At 49.9% G+C, this 19,991-nt stretch overlaps 5 protein-coding genes across 5 annotated transcripts; 2 read left to right on the forward strand and 3 right to left on the reverse strand.

The window, feature by feature from the left end:
- Nucleotides 1-7: 7 nt before the first annotated feature.
- Nucleotides 8-2,149, reverse strand: LRP88_05598 (acyl transferase/acyl hydrolase/lysophospholipase; the record flags this gene model as incomplete). Its single annotated transcript, XM_083242148.1, has 8 exons — nucleotides 8-449; nucleotides 501-716; nucleotides 800-1,045; nucleotides 1,100-1,220; nucleotides 1,271-1,556; nucleotides 1,616-1,666; nucleotides 1,725-1,943; nucleotides 1,994-2,149. 8 exons carry the CDS (start codon nucleotides 2,147-2,149, stop codon nucleotides 8-10), a joined length of 1,737 nt encoding a protein of 578 aa, XP_083103296.1.
- Nucleotides 2,150-5,301: 3,152 nt separating this feature from the next.
- LRP88_05599 (uncharacterized protein) lies at nucleotides 5,302-5,709 on the reverse strand (the record flags this gene model as incomplete). The annotated part of the gene is made up of 1 exon (XM_083242149.1): nucleotides 5,302-5,709. The coding sequence occupies one exon, from the start codon at nucleotides 5,707-5,709 to the stop codon at nucleotides 5,302-5,304; it is 408 nt and encodes a 135-aa protein (XP_083103297.1).
- A 9,799-nt stretch (nucleotides 5,710-15,508) lies between these two features.
- Nucleotides 15,509-15,976, forward strand: LRP88_05600 (nuclear transport factor 2 family protein; the record flags this gene model as incomplete). The annotated part of the gene is made up of 1 exon (XM_083242150.1): nucleotides 15,509-15,976. One exon carries the CDS (start codon nucleotides 15,509-15,511, stop codon nucleotides 15,974-15,976), a length of 468 nt encoding a protein of 155 aa, XP_083103298.1.
- An 803-nt stretch (nucleotides 15,977-16,779) lies between these two features.
- LRP88_05601 (uncharacterized protein) lies at nucleotides 16,780-17,220 on the forward strand (the record flags this gene model as incomplete). Its single annotated transcript, XM_083242151.1, has 1 exon — nucleotides 16,780-17,220. One exon carries the CDS (start codon nucleotides 16,780-16,782, stop codon nucleotides 17,218-17,220), a length of 441 nt encoding a protein of 146 aa, XP_083103299.1.
- Nucleotides 17,221-18,096: 876 nt separating this feature from the next.
- Nucleotides 18,097-19,380, reverse strand: LRP88_05602 (uncharacterized protein; the record flags this gene model as incomplete). The annotated part of the gene is made up of 6 exons (XM_083242152.1): nucleotides 18,097-18,126; nucleotides 18,180-18,604; nucleotides 18,659-18,759; nucleotides 18,807-18,950; nucleotides 19,035-19,188; nucleotides 19,245-19,380. The coding sequence occupies 6 exons, from the start codon at nucleotides 19,378-19,380 to the stop codon at nucleotides 18,097-18,099; spliced, it is 990 nt and encodes a 329-aa protein (XP_083103300.1).
- Nucleotides 19,381-19,991: the final 611 nt, after the last annotated feature.

The following is a 19,991-nucleotide window of genomic DNA, read 5'->3' on the forward strand; positions in this document are numbered from 1 at the left end:
CACTCCATTAGAGCTCCTCCCGCAAGGCGTTGGCACACTCCTCAATCATCTTCTGCGCACCAGCCTCCAAGATGTACTTTTCTGCGTTGGTCACAGTCCGGTCAATAGCCTTGACGTCGTCCAATTCTCCAATATCCTCCTCAACCCGCTGTCCAAGCATCTTCCACTTCCACACGCCATCCTCTTCGACGTAGTCGGGAAGTCCGTCGCCGACGTTGAACCTCCAGTACTTCTTGCCCATCGGCTTGGGAGCAAAGGCGTTGATGAGCGAGCGGAAGAGAATGTTTGTAATGTCACTGTTGGTGGCGATGCCGGCGATGCTCTCGGCGAAGCCTGCCACGTTGCGCACGTCGCCGACTGATTTGGCTGCTGGGATGCCGGTTCCGATGCTGAGGAAGCAGTTTGTTGAGCGAGCAGGGCCAAAGACACTGAGTATCTCGTTCCACAACCTAGATATGTAAGACTCTAGCTATATCTACACAAGGGAGTGAGGGACTCACCATCCAAGGGGGTTGTTGGCTTGGAGCCCACCATCAAGGAACTCGTGGCCATCAACCTTCAGGGGAGCAAAATACATGGGAGCGGCAGAAGTTGCGCGAGCCGCCTCCCACAGCTTGATTCCTGGAAGAGCCGACTTTTCCAGAGGGTTCTCGTAGGAACGGAACACCATGGGTGCTTGGTTGTTTGCGCCGTCTCTCTTGGTGGCCATGACGAAGCTATCATTATCATACCTTGTCAGCGCGCTACCAAAAAAAAAAAAAAAAAAAAAAACAAGGAAGAGAAGTTTTGAGCCACTTACACCTTGCAGGTCTTTGAAGACTCCTCATCAAGGAGAAGCACTTCGTCAGGGTTTCGACCGAGCTGCTCCCGCACAAGATCCTTGATGCACCCTTCCAGAGCGCTGGCGTCCCACTTGGAACCGGTGGCTATCAGACTGGCCTTTGTCCACCGCTTGGCAGAGAAGACAATGTTCATGAACTTTCGGTAGCTAGCAAGGCAGTCTTTGACTGACATTTGCAGACGCCCAAGCATGATGGCGATGAAGCTGGCAACGATATTAGCCTTGGTTCAACGGAAGAGTAGAATAGAAACCACATACCCTCCCGTGCTGGTACCACCGATCAGGTCAAACACCTCGCATGGCTTCTTGCCTGGAGCAAGCTTCTTCATGACGGCATCGAGATGCATAAGGGCCGCAACGCCACGAACACCACCGCCATCTGTACAAATTAGCGGCAGTAATGGAACGGACACCATCTTTGCGTCTTACCTAGCGACAAAACACGCAGGGGTTTATCACCGGCCGATGTCAACATCTCAGCACGGAACAGAAGCTCCTTGGGAGGCGTAGATATTTGCATAGAGTCCGGGAGGATGCTGCTGTTGACCTCCTGGAAGACCTCCTGGATGCTGAGGACCGTCTCCTTTGTCTGGCCAAACTCGAGGGGATCTCGAGCAATCGGCGCAGCAATGTCGAGGACGAGATAGCCCGTTCGGGCTTTAATTTTCCAACCCGCGAAACGGGCACATAGACGAACTGCGATGCAGTTGCCGTCCTTCACACAAGTCAGTCATCAACTCAATCCAAGCAGTTGAGAGAAGGATGAAAGCTCACCTCGAGAAGTCGGAAAATGTCATGATCCTTGGTAAACTCGACACCCTCCTCCTAAGGACGGTTAGTTCTGTTTCTCGATTTATTAAAAAAAAATCATCTAGTAACGTACCCAGTCATACTTGTTGGTTAGGAAGCGATTCTTGTGACTGTCCCAAACAAGCTTGATGCCGTCCTTGATTCTAGGCTGCTTCGAGTACTTATTTTTGAGGATGGCAATCTCGAACCAAGTCCAGTTGCCGGCAAGCTCATCATCGCAATAACCTTGATCACGGGACTCGGCTACCAGCCTGAGGCTGTGGATTCGCTCGATGGTGTGTGCATCGAGGGGCTGGCCGACAATTAACATGAGCTGAGAGAGGTCTGGTTAGGCTGGCATACCTGCGTATGGAACCAGATGGCATCTTCGATCTCGGGACCAGTACCCTCAAGTTCCTTCTTCTTGTAGCAGGGTACGGCGTAGGTTCCCGCAGGAAACTCAACAGTGGTGTCGCCGGGGAGAACGGGGAGTTCTTCCAACTCGGAGGCGGTAAGCATGATGAATGGTGAAGGTGTAGATGTGGAAAAAGATGAGAGTGAGCTGTGATGATTTAAGGAAAACTAGACTGGGCGCAATCCAAGATTATATATAGTCTCGTTCTCGTCTAGAAAGGGTCATTGTCCGATGATCTCACTCTTGGCAGCTCTAGACTTTCTCTTCAGCATTCCTATCTGCAACATGGCTGCTGCCCATGGCTGGCTGGACACGAGTACCCTTGCTTTTCCAAGCAGTTTGACCCGCCACGAAGCAACGGCCCGCAGCCGTCTTGCCGTCTTGCCAGGTCTAGACGGTTCGCGGGGGGCGCTGCTGTGGACCTTGATCCGGCACTAACGAAGACGCTATTGCTTTGCGGCTGGCTATCGATCCTTTTCGAGACCATTTGACGCACCTTAAGGTCTAGACTACTGCTCAATCAGGACATGCGAGGCCTCTTGGCCGAGTCAAAGCTCAGCTCAGATGATGCCACAATAGCTCGCTCCCGATTGCTAACATTTTCCCCTTGAAGGTTGGGAAAAGTGAATTAGTGTCGCACTGTGCGTGGTAAAAGGACCAAGGGCCAGGTAAACGATAATGAGCAGCAGCAGTGCAAGATACGGCTAGATTACTAAGGCAGTTGTTTCCTGAGGCCGTGAAGATAATGCCCACCCTGCGATAAAATTGGTTTATCCTTTAGTTAGTCCCGGATAACCTCAAACACAGTCTTGCCAAGGCCTCCCTTCCCCTCATAAGTTAACTCACATGCCTCCCGCACCTTTTTGATATCCCTCATGTCCACCCTCGCACCCACCACTGGCAATAGCTTGCCTTCTTCAATATACCCCGTAAGTGTATCTAGGTCCTCCGCGTTTGGATCAAGGAACCAGTACATATATGTGACGCCCCAGCGACGTGCTCGTAGTTTACGCAGCGTATCGCCTGCGTCGAGGTACATGCGCCCGAATAACGGGATGCGAGGGTTGTCAGGTCGTTGCATGACAGACGACCCCTGGAGGGTTGCGGCGGATGGTTTCGTGGAAATGGATACAATCATGCTTGTGGAGGGAACCATCAGGGAGAGGAACTGCATAGATTGGCCAGTTGTGTCAAATAGAAAGTCGACGGAGCCTTGGGGGATGATCTCAGTGGGATCATGTTTTGTGTAGTCAATCACTGCCACCGGACCAGGTTAGCAGAGTGAAATCAAGGAGCATTGGCACGCACCCTGATCTACGACGCCTTTGCCAAGAAGCTCTTCGACTTTTGGAATCTTGGACGTTGAAACCGTAGTTATGACTTTGCCGGCGCGGAAAATGTTCTTGGCAAGTTGGCACGCAAATGTTCCCGTCCCGCTCACTGAACAGAATCGTTATCAGTACTTATTAGTAAAGGATAAAGGGATGATACAACCTACAACCGGCGGGTATGAACACTGTCTTTCCTTCCAGTGAGCCATTATACTTCCTAAGTACCTGCAGCGCCGTGACGCCGGCGAGCGGCAACGATGCAGCATCACTGAAGGAGAGATTCTTGGGCTTGAGAGAAACGTATCGCTCTGCACATTTGGCATACTCGCTCCATGAACCTGTAAAAATATGTCAGTTCTCATTCATCATCATCTTGTTCATCATCACCACGAGCCAATCCTCGATGGCACTCAGCATTACCTCGGCTGATTTCCGGCAAGCGTGTGTAAACCTCATCGCCAACTTTCAAGCCTTTCACATCTTCCCCTATATCCACAACTACACCCGAGGCATCGTATCCAATCTGATATGGAAACCTTGCAATGGTCGCATTAGCTTAAACTTTTACACTCGGTGGGTTATGAACAGTTATCAATCTACTCACTTTTCCTCTACTGCCAACTTAAACACGCCGGCAGCCTTCTTCACGTCCACAGGATTAATGCTCGCTGCATGAACTCGTATAACCACGTCCGTCTTCTCCGTGACCGTAGGTCGAGGCACACTAGAGAGCTCATAGCGAGATGGATCAGTGTAAGTCGGCGCTGTGATGGCGAGCATTTCCATTGCCATTGTTGCGGCTTTTCAGCAGTTGAAGAGGGGGGGAAACTAATGAATTTGGTAAACAACGAGAGAAAGAAAACTAGACTCGAGAGGTCAAGGTTATCATAAACATATAAAGTTAAATGTCCGGTTTGCCCTGATCGCCACCATGGATTGAGATCAGCAGGTGTGGGGCAGCAATGGGTCGTCGCATTGAGTAAACTCCGCTTGCGGAGTTCAGGACCATTCCAAGACGGAATCCATTTTCGTAGAAGATGTGCCTAGATTGGTGGCCACGGACTTCAGTTTTCCTGCAATGCCGGTGCGTCGGTTCAACGCCACGTCCGTCGGGGGTTCGCTGTCCCCAGGGAGCTAGCCAGATCAGTGGTGCTGCGACCAAAAGAGTTAAGCCGCACCGGTCGGCGTAACAGGTTGAATTAGACATTTTCACTACAGTGGCAAAAGTTAATATCCATTTCAACCTCGGCACAAATTGAACATAGTTTAAAAGTTCTGCATTGGTGTGGAATGTTCCTGAAAGTGAAGTTGGAGTCCGACGGAGGCGGGCCTACTATAGCCGACGGAGTCCAGCCAGCACCAGCTATCGGGCCTTGCTCTGATGCTATCTCGATCTTTATTGTAATGTCCAGCCGAGTATCAGCCATTGCTGCCACGCCGACAGTATCAGTAACGGAATACGGGATTTATGATTTGGAATCCGCCGACGGGGAGAAATATGGGTAACGCATCTCACCCAAACAGATGGAGAGACGGGGATGACAATTTCAATGGACGGCAATTGTGTATTGGCTGGCGGAGAGGGATAAAAACGAATTTCTAGTTGCAAGTCCGCTCTTGAAATTATAAATAGTGCATCTCATCGAGGTCGCTGAAGTTATTACGGCAGTTTCATGCAACCTAACCTAGATCTTTACCACTCTTTCGCCACATTCACTACATTTTAAAAACAGAAAACCCTGCATTACGTAGTTGGGATGATAAATCTAAAAACTACATCACGTCATACCTGCCCCTGTGTGTTCAAGACCTCCCTTAAGGCGTTGCTGAAAATCCTGCCACTTGCTCTGTTAGCGGGCTTGTGAAGACCCCATGATGCATGACACATACAATACAGATTCGCAGCACAACTTGTAAGATCCCATCTAACACTCGTCAACCGAGCAGAGGTAATGGATCGAGCCCGAACAAGCAAAGTTCCACCCGTTGCAGTACGAGGCGGGACCGTTTCTCCCCTCACAATGACCAATGATCTTGTTCCGATTTCCCGCCCTGTAGATGTTCCTCCCGCTGCCGTTGGGCACGAACTCGTAGATTATGCCGCCGTCGCAAGGGTTGCACGGGCTGCGCCCATACCACACGCCGTCCTTGCGCTCCATGGAGAGGCTGCAGCCCTTGCAGCCGTCGTCGCCGACGCGCTTGATGGTGCCATAGGACCACGATCCCGGGACGGAGGGATGGAAGCCAGTGTCGCAGGTGCCCTTGATGAGCTCGAACTTTACCGCTCCTCCTAGAGAAGGCAAGAGGGCCACAAGCAGGGGAAGAGGTCGCATGATGGGCACGAGAATGGAGGACCGAAGGAAGTATACGTTTAGAGAATGCAGAAGCTCGGGGAACTGAGCTAGAAGGTGGACAGAGGAAAGGCCTGAGGTAGTGTGGAGTTGCTCTGGGAGAAGGGCCTGATAACGAGCAAGATGCTGGTTTTATATCCTCTTGACTCTTCTTAACCGAACCTGAATTTGCCCTGAGTCTTGGCGAGGGGAGGTCTGATTCTCCAAAGGATGCATATACATGCTGCTATTTTCGAAAGAGGAAGTTGAAGAAGACACCCCTGCGAGCTACTCAGGAAGGGCGATGAACTCTTCACTATACGCGGACTCTCATGTAACAGCACACTCGTTGTGAAGTTTCAAGCCCTTATGTCACAGGCCAATAATGAGGGACCCCTCTTCTGCGCAAGCGATCTTCAGGCCATATCAATCTCCACACTCACGCCTTGGCATTCCCCAGATATGAATCTGTATGATAAGGTGGTCCCGTGGTGGAACTCACTCGTAAAAGCACCACAGATTTGCTTGCCACGAGGCCCTGCGCCGCATGTCCTTCGCCAAGATATATCTCAAGGTCTAGCCAAGGCTCCTGCATGCCCACTTCATCTCCAGGCATCCATTAATGCTGGGTTCTCATACAAGGAAGTTGGTATTCCGAAGGATTCGCCTAACTCACAGGAGGACCAAAAGGCTCGAAACCCCAGTCTCGGCCCCAGATCCTAGTCCCACTTTCCCTCAATCGCAGGGACTGCGCGCTCCCTTGAAGCGGAAGGTTCCATTACCTACTTAACCGACGGGCCGTCGCGCAGGGCGCAGATCAGTCGATGAACCGGCACCGCAGACTCGATTGGACGCTTTTACGCTGGATACCATTCGGCAGTGATTTAATAGAAGCGAACAAATAAGTACACGGCCATACTGGCGCCAAGAGAGGCTACGTTGGCCTCCAAGTTGAGCGGCCAAGTCACCATGAGGTCGTCGCAGCTGGAGACGACACCTCCGTTCCGAACTTCCAACATTAGGCTTCTGGTCAAGCTTGGTTCTCCAGGATTAACGCAGGACATAAGTCCATCCTCACTTGTAAGTAGAGATTTGGAAGGCCACACAGCGAAAGCACGTGCGAGAACGCAGGAGCGTGATAAGCTCAATGGTATTGGATGACCTGCGCCAACAAGGGCTCCCGTAATGGTCTATAGTTAGATCACATGGCTTAAAGAATTCCTATATTTGTTATTTCCTCTCCCTGGCCTAGTCGTTCAACTGTGACCCATACTTCGTACAACGAATCCCCAAGAAACTCAACAAGCTCAAATCGGGGTTGGATTGTATCCCCATCTTGAGTAACATACGAATATTTCTCCCGGCCAAGGTAGTTTCTCACATCGAGCTCTGTACCCGAGTTATCGTAGTAAAACTCCATCAGCAGTGGCTCAAGATAATCAGCGGATAATATTTCTGAGTAGAGGTCTTCCATATTGTCTCCTTGCCAATCTCTGAGCTTGTTTTTGAGAATAGGCCCTGTTGGAATGATGCGATCCCACAGGACACTTTCTCGTTCCTGAGCTCTTGATAGAAGCCCGACAAGTAGGAGATGGGAACACACATCTCCATCTTGAGGCCCATAGATGAATATGGCAGCATGGACAAAAATAGTATTCCAGCTCGAGAGGTTGATGCTTAGAATCTCCTTGTGTGGTGATATACGACGGGGCCCGAACTTATATTTCTGCCCCATTTCAGGTTGGGTTATCTTCCCCAATCGTAGTTGGAGAATTCTTTCACGACCATGCGTATTTCCAACGACGTCATGGTGTCGAAGAGTAATTGACTCTGGCTCAAATTTCGCAAGATCTATCTTCACTACGCCACCCGATTAGCATTCACGTTTTGATTGTTTGATCTTCAATAACATACCTCCCGATAGTTTCAACGGCCTTTCATAGTGAAAGTTCAGTGGCTTGTGAGTCCCCACGATCTCCACCACCTCAGGCTCGACTTCAGGCCTTATCATCATCAAGCCCGTGGATCGATGGCGAAAGTAACCGTTGGTGTGATCCAAAACAATGGCAGGCCGTGCAAAAGATCCCGTGCCCTCATCGATGCGGCAATCTAGGACCCCCAATGTTACGAATTCTTCAACGCCATGAGGTTCCCCTTTTGAGATAACCTTCTGTACATGAAGCGTGAGCCTCACACCATCTTGGACCAGGCCAATGTCCGTTTGGGCTGTCCATCGATGGAGTTTGCAACCAATGTCGAATGAAGACGGCTGGGATGCAAATATGTGACCCGATTCTCTGTGCAGTAAAATAGAATGATCTTTCGATGTGGACTGCTTTAAAATCTCTTCCTGGAGCCTTAGAAACGCCTTGCGTCCCTCGCCGTATAGCAGTGGCATGTTCACCTGAAACAGCCCCAACAAGCAGTACGCCATGTCCTCTGTTCTCGTCGTGGTTCGCCCAGCAGCCCAAGTCATTCTCTGGCCAATGGGATATGTCTCAAGCGGTGTCTGCTGTCCAAATTTCAACACGTGCGGGTCTATGCGAGTGATGTCGGAGATTGACTTTGCCAACTGATCACGGCGACCAAGGAAGTCCCAGGAAGAGGTAAAGAATCGAACCTCGCTCGGCGCGATGAGCTCTTGGAGAGTCCATCCTCGGGTGAACCAACGGCTGAGCCCAAGAAGTGTAGCATCGGGTATAAGTATGTCCTCTAGATATGCGTAGCAAACTCTAGAGCGTTTATACCAGGCATACATGGAGTTGATGGCCTCTGAGAGCTCAGCACTGCTGCTCTTGTCGATGCAACAAGTATCGATCCAGATGTAGGCGTAGCCGTCTGATGCCGCCTGTGCAGCAGCACCTAGAACCTTTGAAGCGCCGCGCCTCTCTCGCCAATTCTGGACAGGCCCAAATTCGAGGTCTTGGAAGAGAACCTCATCGTCTCCCCAGGTGTGTGACAAGATGGCATACCCTGGAGTTTTCTTGCCGATAAAGGTCTCAAGTTGAAGGTTCCGGGTGTGGAGGAGTCGCATCTTATTCAAGAGGCAAAAGACGCCTGAGGCTGTCTTAACAAAACAAAAATGAAGCAGGCTATCCAAGATAGACAAGGCGAGCCTACGGAAGATACACCGTAGATAAAATGGAAAGGTGAGATGATCGTGCGAGGGTTTAGCTTGAGTCCTAAACCACTCAAATGCCAATCCGATGATTATGTAATCCATATGTTCATTCGTCCCTATCCAGCGTTGTAGCAGTTATGATGAAGTGAAAAGAGTGCAAGTGTTATCATAACGTCACCCTCTAATTGGTCTAATTTTCCAGCTTTCTGTATAGATACTGTACTGAAGTCCATTACAAAATCAGCCCTCAGCACCTCAGGGTAGGTCTGAACAACCCGCATCCCCGCCAAGCCCACCCTGGTCTACCCTGAAACTGTGACCTATCATGTGCCAAGGATAGCAACGCACTGAGATCATAGGCTCCACAGATGGAGTTGGGCTCAGCTTATCGTCTATCAAGGGGCCAAGTGAAGGAACATCAGTATATCCGGATGATGCCGGAACGGAGGGAATGCGAAGTACAATAACTTGATTTACTGCTCTTGGGCCGTCTAGCTAAGCACTCAGTCATCTAATGAAGGCGTAGAGAACGTCTGAAATGACCTGCGCTTGCCGTGGCTGGGCCCGAAAGACCAAAGACGGAGTGGAATTACAGATGCTGCATCGTATTTTCACTTCTTTCCTTTCTTTCTATCTTCAGAAGCATGCCCCTTGGTCTCATTAGTTGATAATATAAAGAAAGTGTCAAATGCAGAAGTCGCCATCGCGGGTTTTACATAAATAGCCAAGTTCTAGTTATTTAACACGCACTGTAAGTTTAGGATATCTGAACGATTTCAAGATCAATAGTTCCGGCTCATGCTTTCCAACTGTTATACTAAAATCAACTGAGAAATCATATGCTATCTCCTACTACATCCACGAGTCCAAAATGGATTCGGCCCAGCTTTCCCTTAAGGACTTAGCCTTGTTGAAGAAGGCCATGTGCGATCGATTGTCGTATACGTCGTTATAACCCGGACGTGTAAATGGAAGATAGAGCATCTCTTGGGCCATGTGTGAAAGATGATCCACATGGCTTTCGTTTGGGGTGTATCTGCAAAGATCTTTCTCCGTATTTTTGGTGATCAAACTCACAAATCGCACGTGCGGGGCGCATGACTTATCCCCAGTCACAGGGCAGTGGCCAGCGATCAACACATGAAGGTTGTTTCGAGTTGCATCCACCCAGTCACATAGGGAGATTTCGATTTGGACACGGTGAGTTCTCGGGCTGGTGCCACTTCTCGAGCTGATGGTAGCCCCGGGCTCGAAGAGCGACACCTTGAGGTATGACATCGCCATGTTCGATATCCAATCCAGATTCAAGAGCAGCTTATCAGTTAGATTAACAGGAGTTCCTTCAAATGCTTCCAATGTGTCCACGAGAGCTTGGGAAAAGGCTGAGCCAACGATGTCGACATAGTCTCGGATCAATAGGAGAAACCCGCCCAAAATCTGAGAAATGCTGTAGCATGGGCCACCATCTCCAACCGGCGGCAAGATGAGTGGCTTGGAGTCCCGGAACGCCACCTTGTCGAGGAAGAGACGCAGGAGGCGGCATTGACCTTCTACTACATGACGTTGTCCCGCTTCGTTCCAGAACCGATCTGAGAATCCCATCCAGCCATCGGGGCAAGTCAAATGCAGAAAAAGTTGCGGAACGGCCGACGATTCGTTTTGCTCTGCAGATAGCTGCTCGGACGTGTAGTCAAAAAAACCGCAACGGCTCGCCTCTACCAACATGTCATGGCTACCACAAAGAGTCTGATCAACTGCAGGTGTATTGAAGTGGTGCCACCGTTTGGTTGTCTCCTGAAGGCAGCGACTTATCGTACTGGGCTCGAGGAAGTCGCAATGTTCTGCAAGTGTACGAAGTGGGGGAGAGAGTCCCCAGAAGCGGTCCTTGGATCGCTCGTTAATTAGATAAGATTGAATCGTCGTCAGTGCTAGATAAAGCTTGGTACAAGCTGAATCATATGTCATCCCATGGTTTGCCCAAACAGCTCGCCCCTGTTGGGTATCAGTGAGAAAGTCCTGGGCAGATCGATGAATGAACCGAATCCTGTCATCAAAAACGGCTTCGTAATCCGGGTCATCTTGAGAAATGTAGTGTACGTCGTATACCTCTAAAAGACCAGCACTCCTGACCTGAATCATCTTGACAGTCGTTTGGCATCTTCTTCTGAGTTTTTCAACTGGGTAACGATGATGTATCAGATGATCCTCTGGGCCCTCATCATCCATTGCGGCCATTAGTTTGAAGACGTCTAGATTTGACCTTAATCCCGGCTTCTCTTTCCATCCCAGCCCAACTAGACAGAGATAAAGCAACTTCGCAGATGACTTTCGATAGATTTCATCATCTCCGTTCTGCCTGAGCCACATGTCCAGATACAAGCCCTCGAGGTCGCGTGGGAGGGAGTCGAGGCGCTGAAATAGTTCTTCGCGAGAGTCGCCGTTTTGGAGTCCCCTGGATAAGGAGTTGCTCGCAAGGACAACTCAGAGGAAAACACCATCGGACACGTCGACAATCCCCCAGATTATCTCTCTGATATCCCAACTGTCAAGATTTGAGTGGGCCAATGCCCCGCCCAAGGCCTGGGTGGCATATTTCTTCAGGTCGTTTTGAATCAAGTCATGCATTTTTAGCTGGGGATAATCGCGGAGACCAATTTCCAACAAATGCTCTCGTCTACTCGAGACACAGAGTTTGAGATGCTTGGTCTTGTGAAGGAGTGTGTTGAGTAACAAAGTGAGGCTATTGACGCCGTCTTTGGGCCAGACCTCATCAAGGCCATCGATGAATAGGCAAAATGCCGCCGAGGGACGTTGCAAGCAGTTGATGAACAAAGCTTCCAGCTCCTTTGAATCCCAGTCTGAAGGTGAATCTTTCCAGCATAGTTCTCGCCGTGCCTTGAGGTATGACAAAGCCTGGTCCTTGTCCTCGACAAAGATTTGATGCAGGAGTGAACAGAGGAGGCCTTTGATACTCTGTTGAAGCTCTGTGCCCGGCCTCCAGAAGAAATGCGAAAGTATACGGACTTTGCCTTGCCATTGTTTTAAGAGCGGCTTCGTCTGGTTGTGGGACAAAATGAACTTCATGAGAGTGCTTTTCCCTGATGCTGGCTTTCCACTGATCCAGTACACTGTTTCAGATGATTGAAGCCACTCAATCAAACTATCCCATGTTGGAGAATCGGGAGAGTTAGAGGACACCGAGATATTGGAGTCAGTGCTGCCAGTACCATGTCTGCATTCATCATCGTTACCATCATCATCATCGTCGTAGTTGTCCTCGTCACCTTCCCAGTCACCTTCGCTTTCATCGTATTCGTCATCCGAACTGGAGTCTTGAGAATCAAGAATCCAGTGAAACGTCTCTGGACAAGCATGAGAGACATGGTTCCGCCGGGCCTCCATATCTGGGAATTTGAGACTACCGAGAAGTCGGCGATACCCCTCATCCTGGGCGCGAGAAGCACTCTCCTCTTGAGTATGCTTCTCAACAACAACTTGAACATTATCGAGGGCCTTGGACACATGGTTCTGCATGCGGTTGTCGTTGTGGAGTAATTCGGTGGTGATGTGTGTCTTCGTTGATGCCTCAGCATCCGTGAGTCCCTTGCAAATTTCCTCTTTTAGTTCGTGGGTCTGTTGGAGAACCAAGTTCGAAAGACTTGTTTAGCCGTCTGACAGCTGGCGGACAAAGTACTTGAGATCGCGATCCATTTCGTCATTCTGCAATATGTTGGCGTCTAGACGTCGGCGCAGGCCGACAAGCAACTGGGTTTCCATGGCAGATTGGGCCTTCGCGAGGTCCTTCTCCCAGCGGTTAAGGTCGCCTTGTTTCAATCTGCTCTTGATGGCGAGTCGGATGCTCGATCCGATGGTTCTTTTCCCGGCTGACTATGACACTGATGCGATTTGGTCTAATAGACCGTTGGCAATGGTTGTGCATCGGACGGCCAAGTCTCGAAGCCGAGTGCCATCCAGGGAGAGAGGGCCCACGGTATTGTTAAGCTGTGTTTCTAACGCATCGGAAATGCCGCGGAGCTGCCCGCCGTAGTCGCCGAGTGCCGGGTCAGGCTCTCCGGTCTGGTAGATGCATTTGCAGGTGCCGACCATCTTGTAAGCGGCCTCTAGACCCGACACTTGGAGTGCCTGGGGTGCTGTTTGGTCTCTGAGCTTGCTTTTAGTTGGTGTTGGAGGGGGAAGGAAAAAGTAAGTGCAAGAAGGTATACCGCGCAGCCTGATCTGTCGAGAAGTCGGGCGGTTACCTTGCTGCCTGAGGATTGAAAACGTGTGGCTGAAGCCTTTCCTTTTGTTTGGTCGGTAAATATGCAGGCATACCCAAGGCGCCCTCACCCGAGAGACTCAGCCGCGTTCTGATCATGAAGATGGAGGCGAAGCATTCACTTCCCAGGTGGTTTAGGTATGCAATTGTAGTGAAGGTTGCATAAATACGTAATTTTCAATTGTTACACGTCAACCGGAAATTAAATCAACAATATTCGTGCCTGCATGTGTTCCATGGTCGTTCGCCAACACCAAGCAGACTCTGGCTTGCACCGTCGCAGCCGCCAGCACTCTTCCATCACAATGAGGCCTTTCCATGTAAACCCCAGCACGTTCCCTGCCTCTTCTACACGCCGAACCACTGCTCGGAACTTTGGATGGTGGTCACTATCCGCCATACACCCCGCAACTGTGAATGGCCAGCAGACTCGGATGAGGAGATGTGTGGGCAGTGCTTCCAATAACTCGAGACAGTTTGTTACCGTTTGTAGCATGTCGAGATCGTCTCCAAGAGCCTCGTGGGCAGTCACTGTCTGCAAGTAGACCAAAGCGGCATATGCATGGAGAAGTGTGACCCAGCAGCTATCTGCTTCGAGGCCCGAGTCCGAGCTCGTAAATGCAGAGGCTGCCTCTTGGATCAAATGCCGAATGTCAAGAGCGAGAGCCTTTGCTCTTTCGGCTGCCTCGGGTGGTTTGTCTTTCAGCGTAGAGATAGACAATAGGCTGACTTCTTTGATGGCGATCATGACCGAATTCCGACAACCCATTATGCTTAGCATGTCGATGGCACCGTTTTGGAGCAGAGGGAGGTAATCAAACGCCCTCGGCTTACTGTAGCTGGTTCCATGTGCTGCCTCTGCCAGAATGTCGGTCCAGACGTAAGTAGCGACGAAAAGTCCAAGTGCTCGAGTCTCAAAGGATGGTGTGGATTTGCTGAGAAGCTCCCCAATGGCACCGACATTGTCGGATGTGGCAAGTTGTCTCTCAACAAAGTCCAAGACTGTTCCAGCAGCATTTAGATGCACTTCCCATGTGCCTTCGGTTTCTCCATAGATCTCGAGACTCGAAAGCAGCAGAATAATTGCAATAGCGTGAATTGCCTTTAGCAGTGCCGAGTTTCGTGGTTTTTGTTGCTGCAAATCGGCGATGCAAGGTTGAAGACCTTGTAGTGCAAGTAGCCGTGATTTTCGAACCTCGGGTGTGACATGGCATGTGCCGTTCGTAAAGCCAGCTTTCACGCCTGTCTCGAACGATATGCATAAGCCCGAGGATGCGTGATACATAGGCTCCGAGGAGATGATGGTGTCAAAGAGCCATCTGCGGTCAGGCTGCTTGCAGAGAGCGAAGAAGCCCCACTGAAGAGGAAAGATGACATCGAGAAATGTTTGTACATGTTGGTAATTTGGTGCGTAATCGCAATCTCGTAGGGTTTGCGTGCAGTTAGACCACGTGCGGTCAAGTACGGTGCTTGAGTGCAAAGGGTGGCATACCCGCACTGGCTGGCCGAGTTCCTTGACATCTTGGACAATGACACCGGCGGACCAAGGGGCTGTGGGGAGATTCTTCTGCCTACGGCGACTATAGGCTTTCTCTGCAGCGCTCTTGATAGCTCTCGCTTCGTCGGAGTTAAGAACGTGCTGCCAGCTTTCCTTGCCGAGCATCCAGGCGGGTTTCTGGTCATAGCCGTAGCACTCTAGATTTCGCGAGGTGCAGTTTACACAAGCCGGTTTGTTTTCGTCGCATTTCTTGCGGCGCAAGCGGCAGGTCCAGCAGCCGGTTTTGGTTCTTGATCCAGACATGAGCAAAGAGAGATAGGGACTTGGTAGAATTGATGAGGGATGAGATAACCGCAATTATGCAAGTTGATTACCAGAGCGGGGTGAATGAGCCTCAGTGATGTTGGTAGAATAGCCAACTCGGAGTAACCCCATGCCGGAATCCTATTGCAACGCTGCTGCAGTCCGTTATCAGAGAATGTCCAATCATGAATCAACAATCGGACACACCCCATTAAGTCTCAGGACTAAGGTAGGCTCGAAACGTCCCAATGCCTCTTGGATTTGTTGATGACAGGGGACCTCCCCAGCTCCCGCACCCACACTGCATATCTCCTCTGATCGAGAATCCCGTCAGCACTAGGCATGCCTAACCTGTCCAGGACGACTGCGCTTAAGCTAGACTGCTTTGGGTCTTGCGCATGCCGTATGTCCGGTCCGTATAGATGAGTTGCTGTATTTGAATGAGATCCAAGATGAAAGAGAAAACTATAAAACAAGTCACTTCCTCTGACCTCGAGACTCAATGGGAATTATTCGATTCGATCTACTCCAACATATCATCAGCACCTAGAGCACTCTAAAATCTCCATTACCTCTTCAAATCTTTACATCATCAACTGTCGCCATGGCTAGCCTCGCTGCAAACCTCAGTCTTTCAGGCCGTGAAGCCATCCCTGATGCCCTCTATCGCAGCATTTTCGGCCTTGACTCCAACGACAAGACTATCTTTGAGTCAGCCTGGCACCAAGACGCCGAATTCATCTTTGATGGAACACCTCCGATCCAGGGCCTTGCCGCCATTCTGGACACCACTTTCCAATTCATCGGCGTCGGGCTCGACACGACGCACATGGTGAGCAACGTCCGAATCGACTTGAAGGATGGTGCAGACACTGCGAAGATGACTGCCCATGCTTTGGCTCAGCACTATCGCAAGGATGAGGGACGGAAGCCAGGAGCGCCGCGCTTCTTGACGGGCAACATGTACTGGGTTGATCTGATCAAGGATAAGAGTGATGGGCTTTGGAAAATGACAAAGTTTGAAATGAAGGTCATTTGGAGTGAGGGAGATGCATCGATTATTGGACAGTAACTGGGTTGTGAATGAGTGGTGATCACGTGGAGGGTTTGCGTGCCTGGGTTGATAAGGTCAATCAATTGAAGATGACATCCGACCTCTCGCTTGGCCCATTGAAAAGGTTAGATGACGAATTGCCTTGACAAGGGGGCCCTGTCTTGCTAAATCTTCTGAAACTGAGGGAACAAAGAAGCTTCAGGTGGTTAAGGATAGAATGACTTGTAATATTTTGGTTGAAGACGTAATAAACATCAGCAAAAATGACTTGTAATATGCCACCGTGTCAGGCGAATATTGTCTTGAAATAAAAACCAGCCACCGTTGCGTAATATGTCATTTTAGTGTCGGGTGAAACAGACAGATGTCTCCTAGGGGCTTCCAAGGCTTCTAGGGGCCTCCAAGGCATCTTGCACACGCGTGGCCTGGTCAAGATGTGGCCTTCATCCGTGCTAATGAAGCTTCAGACATCACACAGGTTATTCGTTCCCTTGCCATATCAGTACTCAGCCTCAAACGTGTCGGAATTCCCGGTGCGTCGTTTCAATAGTGCGAAGTTTGCACACATCCCCAGGCCTTCACCTGTAACTTGTGGCTTTTGACGATCAGGAAGTTTTGTTTTGGATATCAGAACAAAAAACAGCGAGCCATGTGCTTGAACAAGCGCTCCGAATACGACAGAGAGGAGCTATGAGGCATCCTGGGTACTGAGGTTGTGCGTTCCTTCTACGGTGGTATAAGGAGAGATGCCTGAGTCCTACCATCTATCAGTATTTCTTTTCTATCCCCACCAGATATCCCTCTTTTACAAAAGTTCAAACATGACTGTCAAACGGCAACAGCCATCACGGAGTCTCAGTGTGCCGGCCGCTCGCAACCAACCATCCCCCCCAAACAGCGACACTTCCGAACAGAAGAGAAAGATCTACATCTACATCGATCACTCCAACGTTTGGATCGAACCTTACAATAGGAGCGGATATCAGTGGAGATACGACATTGCAAGCTTCCGCTCCCTCCTGATTCGATTCGCCGCGAAAACGGGCAACATGAATCATCGTAATGTCCAAGCCGAAGTCAACATCTACGGCTATGTCCCTGACTGTCTCAAACCCATTTGGAGAAGTCAAGGCGCGAGGATTCATGAGCTTCGGAAATCTTTTGCCGCAGACCTCCACAAGGGGATCGAAAGAGAGCACGGCGAGAAGGAAGTGGACACCTCCCTTGTCTCCCACTCAGTTCGGAAGGCTGTAGAAGCCTAGTATGATGAATACCTAGAGGCAAAAAGCGTGTTTGTGATTGTTTCCGGCGACAGGGATATGCGCCCTGCCGTGTAGCAGATCATCGAATGCGAGCGCCCTGTGCACGTGTGGGCATGGAACGACATTATGTCCAAGGTTTACGAAGACTTGGGCCGTGACCAAAGCCTGGTTACGTTGCACCGATTGGATGATCATACACACCGCTTCGTTCACAATTGAGTCAACCAAGATGAATACTTAGGGGATGAGGGAGATGAGGTGGATGAAAAGGATTCTTGGGCGGTGGCGGAGGAAGAACCATTGTAGAATTTCATGGTTTGGAGCACCTAGAGAGGAGGAACTGGCAATAGATACACCTTTGGCTCTGCATACTAAGTTATAGAGGATCATTTCATTATTTATCTTAATGCCGTCCCTGAAAGATGTCAGCCACCACCGCAAAAGCCATTGTGATTAATACCTAAGAGCAGTAAACTACAAAGTTGTCCTATAATCCAGCTTTGAGTGGATATTTGAGCTCTTGATGCAGTAGCTATTGAAAGTGACGAAATTTGACATGAACATCTGGAGTGAGGGTTGAAGTGAGGGAACAAAGAACAGTCCAGTGATCAATCATCGCAAATATAATGACTCGTCACATAAGCTTCCTATCACATAAATGCCGTGTTTAAAGAAGGACCACCTCCATTGCGTGATGAAGTGGAGCGAGACTCTAGGTAAATGCCCATGTAACAGATAAAGATGCGTCTAGGCGACAGCCGATCCAAAACAAGGCCCCAGGTAGTAATCTTTCCCATCTGGCCCCCAATGCTCAGATCAGGGAAGCCTCGTGGGCAGAGAGGCGAGGAGCAGGCACTACTGAAGCTAGGCTTACTGCTAAAGACCTCGCAAACGTTGCCACCAAGTCTGAAAAGTACACAATTAGGTCTTGCATAGCAAGACTGGCAACACGACTTGACAGCATCAGGTCCTGACGCGTCTTTAGAAGTGGTGACTTGTATGCTGGAGCCTGTAATTGCCTGTCTGATAGGACTCCAACTACCGGCATCGTCGCAAGGGTTTTTGGTAGCCGTAGCAGTGGCGCTCTCAGTCTTAGTTTGAAGAACAATGTCAGTCACATCCTCGACCTCCGTAGCAGTTGTTGTCTGAGAATCTGTGACGGTGGTGAGGGTACGGTCGGTTTGGGTGACAGTAGCAGTGCTGGTCGTGGTGGTCTCAGGAGCTGATACAGTTGGGCCGGCCACATAACGGAAAATAGTGATAGTTCGAGAGATGACCTTTCGGGGTCCCCCAAACTTGTATACCGTGTGGGTAACAGCAGGCTTGTTCTTGGTAACAAAGGCAGTCTTGGTGGCTGCAGGCTTTGTGGTGGTAAGGAAGCAAGCTATGTCAATCGTAAGCATAGGTCAGTGTGGTGGAAGGTTGGACATTGGCTTACAGCATGAGGTTGGCAATGACTTCCCAAGAGCACGTGCTCGCTTTTGGACAGTACAAACTTGTTGGTCGACAAACGGAACGGTAGTAGTGGAGGTTGAGGTGCTGTGATGATGTTAGATATGACAGAGAATCGACTTGCACAAACCTACGTAGTAACACTGCTGGTGTAGGTGATACGATTGGTTTCAAACTCGGTAGTTGTGCGTAAATCAACAGTTGTGGTGCTATCAGTCAAAACAGTTGTGTCAATCTTGGTTGACGTCGCGGTAACGGTGATAGTTGGCAGAGTGGTACTGGTTATCAATTAGCCCAGTACAATCCGGGAGCTTCCATTCCCTTTTTCTTTGGATGGTATGTGACGGATAAGAGAGACATACGGCTTGCCAGTCTTGGTTATGGTCTTGTAAACCTTGGTAGTTCTTGGGGGCGGCGCCACAGTCTTGGTGGTAACGCTGGTAGCGCATCGGGTACGAGTTGAGGTAACGGTCTTCGCTGGAAGCTGGCATGTTGCGACGTTGATATAGCTCTTGGCTGAAGATGAGATAGTCAGTAAGGATGGTAGAACATGGTTGGTAACTGGGCCTTACCAAATAGTCGCCGACATTCATTTGCGTCGCGATTTGAAGTGTACTTGCAGTACGAAGGAGCGGAACCCTTGCATGTCGGCGGCGCTGTGGCCGAGACAGCAGCAGTGAATAAGACGACAACGTTTTGAAACTTCATCTTGATTCTTGGCCAAGGAAATAATAGCCTGTACAAGAAAGAAAGCTTGTCGTGAGAAAAGCACAGCACAGATTTGGGAGATTTTGCTCTTATTTGTAGTTAAACCTCCTCACTTAAGCCCTGCCTACCTCCCCTGTCCCGCTGCATCAATATCATGTTGGTTGCTGGATGTTGTTTTTGTTGGTTGAGTTCTCGACCAAGGTGCGCTGGAAGCAATCCTAGCGGTCTGGCGGTATGGCCGGACCTAAGAGAAGCCTAACAGATTTTGCTTAGTCTGTCATGGTCATCTGTTAGTAGCGTAACAGCAGTCATCAGAGTCGAGGCGCCGATAAGCTCAGCTGCCAATGGCCCCCCCGTTAAAGTGGAGCAATTGCCATGTTTGGAGGCGCCAACTCACGGCACAGCAGACTATTGACAATACCTTCAAACAATATATTGGTTCTTTGGTCGTCTGGATCGCCATATTGCATCTAAGCGAGTCCACGCGCACTTTGCTCCTAATTTTAACATGCAGCTATTCCGAATTTGTAATCGTCAGGCTTTGTTCGCCTTCGGGTAAAAAAGAAGCATGGAACAATACTCCGTAGCGCGAATGCAATAGGCATAACCGA

The sequence above is a fragment of the Fusarium phalaenopsidis genome (assembly GCF_050370095.1).
Source record: "Fusarium phalaenopsidis strain FUZ10S chromosome Unknown contig_32292, whole genome shotgun sequence".
NCBI classification, from domain to species: domain Eukaryota; kingdom Fungi; phylum Ascomycota; class Sordariomycetes; order Hypocreales; family Nectriaceae; genus Fusarium; species Fusarium phalaenopsidis.